Here is a 3,595-nt window from a genome sequence, read left to right as displayed (position 1 = left end):
AGATAGAATTATGCAGTTAGAAATGGTCTAAATGATACCGACTAATGATCCCAAGAAATCAATGAAAGAGATTGACCTACGAGTGAATTGATTTCATTTCCAATGAAGAGAATTGAAAACAATGAATTTTTTGTTCTTTTTTTTCTCTTTATTCGCTAGCTACAGGAGAAACTATTTAAGCGTGACTGATGTTAAACTATCGAAATGTAGCGCGATTTTTTTCCATATTCCTGGGGTTGCTCGGCGCGAGGGCGGTATTTCAGCCCGTGGTAAAATGAGACGTCACGTTTGGAAGCGACAACGTTGAGAAAGCGGCGTTCTATGAATGGAAGCGAAGCCTCGGAGATCAGTCAGCAGACAAGGACGACTAATTATAGCGTTAGTATTTCAACTTCGTTTTGTATATTAACCATGTGCACCGTTAGGCATACGTGCGTGTATTACGCCGCGTAACGCTTATGGTGTACACGCGCCCGAGATTATAATCCGACACGATTTATTTTGATCGTCATCATCGTCGTCGTCGTCTTCGTCGTCGGGGGAATGCGAATTCAGGACGGCGAACGTGCGTCACGCTTACTCTTGTCCTGCTGTTGACACCTCTGTATGTGTGTGTGCGCGCGCACGCGTGTGTGGATCTCACAAAACATCCACCGACAAATTACCACGGGAGGAACACTTGCGCATAATCGCTGAACTTTATACTTGACAGATAAATCAGACATGAGTGTGATGTACGCGCGAGTTCTTTTCTCTGCTGGAACGTTCGGTCTTAATTTTTAATGACTTTTCGATATGTCGCTGATAAATACCTACCGATTGTGAAATTGATTTGAGGTTTCGAATTATCCTACGTGATTGTAAAAGTAGATTGTATTTGGCTATTTAATTGAGAATCCTCTTCTGAGGGAAAACCTTTTCAGTATAGGGACCGTTATTGTTCTGACGTTTCCAACAGATAAGAGATAAGTCGAGTCACAAATTGGTTCGAAAAATATCCCAGTAAAATCGTGATCCACGATACACAGTGAGTCGAATTATTTCTCGTGCTCGACAGAAGGGACCAACAAAACGTTAGGTCGAAATTGAGACATAAAAATAAAAGAATTAAGAGAAACATTGTTTATATTTTAGAGTAATCTAAACGATAAATTGTCCCGCGCATTCCGACACGACTGCTGTGCGCATCACGCGGGATCGTTTAACAAGGCGCAATTAGGCTAAAAGTGTAGTGTTGTCAGCGACATCGTAAACAGGCAAGATCGCTGAACAAGCGTAAACGCTGCGTAAAAGTGACCGCTGCACTGTAGCTAATTGTCACGAAAGTAGAGTGGGCGTTTATACGCGCAAGTGAAATTACATTTATGTCACAAAATTCTTTGATTAACGTTTTAGGTGTATTAAAAGTTATTCATTAATTTACCTTTTAATAATTTTAATACATTTTAGATTGTTATTAAAGTTCGTTTTTATATTATAGTTTCCGTTAATAGGTGAAGGTGGCTCACTGAAATGAATTAATTTGTAAACAAATTTTTTGTTACAACATCATATTGTCTCTGAAGATGGCTCAAAAGTGAGCCGAAACATGTAAGCGAATTAATTATTAATAAAGTTGTTTTGTTAACCGTATTGATTTGCACAAGAATTACCGTGCTTGACTCCTATTGCCCTGTTATATCCAACTATTTTGTATCATTAAGGAGTCTTTAGGAATTAATTTATATTTGTTAATAACTACTTAACCCTCTGAAGCATACATTTTTCTTTACGTAGAATTCAGTTGAAATTTGTTACTCGAGGGGTTTTCGGGGTCGCTGATTACGAATCTGACCTCAGATTTTCGAAATTCAAAATGCCGGATCCAAGATGGCGGACAAAAAATTAAAAAATTTTTACTTTGGATTTGTAATAAGCGATCCGAAAACTACTTGATCCCATTTTACAGCCCCAGAACTAATTTTTTAATTTTTTGTCCGCCATCTTGAATCCGTCATTTTGAATTTTGAAAATCTAAGGTCAGATTCGTAATCAGCGACCCAAAAAACCTCCCGTACATTATTTTCGGCTAATTAACTATTGTTGATTAATGACAATTACATTTATTGTTAAAAAGGGATGAATTTTTCCAGTTTGTTTATTTATAAAATACATTTTTCGTCAACAATAGGAATGTTTTCACGGTTTTTTTGTAACAATTGATGTTCTACAAAACCGATAATGTTCTTTTCATTGTAGTAATATATAAGAAACTGTGTGAAAAACATAAAAAACTGAGGTTAAGAAGGTGTCATATATATGTATGACTATGTCGCAAAGGATCAACAAAGGACGATCATCACCTAAAACCTGTTGGAGGTCACTCAGGGTCATGATTTTGACAACATATGTGAAGGTCAAAGTTATCAGCGCGATGTCTCTTAAAGTGCATAATTACCTTTATTTTAAATTAAACTTGTGGTATATACATATATAAAGATGAGGAATGTGCAAATACGTAATATTGATTTCCAGTTACTTAAACAATTTACAATTACACATTACGAAATATAAAATATGTGCATACTTATATCGAAAAAAAATTTTAAAATAGTTTATTGTAACATAATATGTAAGAAGGAAAAAATAAATTTTCATATGTGCGAAGTTTTTCATATTGCAAAAAATCTACAAAATTCGTTCAAATATAATATATAAATTTTTAAATCTCCTATTTAATTTGTTTACACTGTAAGAAATATCCACCTTAGAAAATTGTATAGGAAGATACAATTTAAAATTGTTTTTCAAGAGAATCTTTCAACTTGTGGGGATCTACATTAGGACCGTGTCGTTCGACAACCTTGCCCTCTTTATTCACGATGAACTTGGTGAAGTTCCATTTTATGAAGTTACCCAGCAGACCACCTTGCTCTTTCTTCAGATATGCCCAAAGAGGATGCGTGTTATTTCCGTTCACGTCAATTTTCTCAAATAAATCGAATTTTACCTGCGGAAATTACCGGATATATCAATATGGGTTTATTCATTGAGGAAAGTAGGCGATTGTTTACAATACATTCAGAGAAAAAAAATTTTTTTATAATGACAACTGTATAGATGATAACTATATAAATTCTCTATATGTAGAATTTATGTACAATGAAGTTTTCGTAATTATTCAGCTTTAGTTACATACACGGAGAGAATTTTCTTTTAAAATTTACCCTGAAAATATGATGATTGTGGTACAATACAATATTTTAAAGATTTTTACCATGCACTTCAGTAAAATTGATCAAACTTATTTTATACTTTATTGTAGTTTTATTAATAAATGAGAGAGATTTATATTAAAATTCTTCGAAATACAATTTTGTCCCACGGCTGTGATATTTTCAGGGTAAATTCTAAGAAAAAATTCTCTCCGTGTAACTATAAAATACAATAGTTGATTCACAAACACACACACACAATTCTGTACATTAGTGTGTGGTGTGTGTGTGTGTGTTTTACTAAAACTTGTACTTTTGTTACTTTTTATATTATATATATTTTGTTATCATTATGTCTTTTTTCCAATGCTGAGTTGTTCCATCTTTCGATAAATTTCAGT

At 34.1% G+C, this 3,595-nt stretch overlaps 1 protein-coding gene across 3 annotated transcripts in view; it reads right to left on the bottom strand.

The window, feature by feature from the left end:
- Positions 1-2,712: 2,712 nt before the first annotated feature.
- The window catches only part of Gtpx1 (glutathione peroxidase-like 1), a 9,086-nt gene continuing 8,203 nt past the window's right edge, over positions 2,713-3,595 (bottom strand). For all 3 annotated transcript variants that reach the window (XM_018503009.1, XM_018503007.1, XM_018503008.1), the window contains one exon: positions 2,713-2,989. In XM_018503009.1, the coding sequence (XP_018358511.1) occupies positions 2,774-2,989 (216 nt within the window). In that variant the 3' untranslated portion in view covers positions 2,713-2,773. The remainder of the gene's footprint in view (positions 2,990-3,595) is intronic.

The sequence above is a fragment of the Trachymyrmex cornetzi genome, unplaced genomic scaffold, assembly GCF_001594075.2.
Source record: "Trachymyrmex cornetzi isolate Tcor2-1 unplaced genomic scaffold, Tcor1.1 scaffold1533, whole genome shotgun sequence".
In the NCBI taxonomy this organism is placed as follows: Eukaryota; Metazoa; Arthropoda; class Insecta; order Hymenoptera; family Formicidae; genus Trachymyrmex; species Trachymyrmex cornetzi.
The sequence above is the reverse complement of the archived record's forward strand: the minus strand, read 5'-3'. Positions and strand labels throughout refer to the sequence as shown.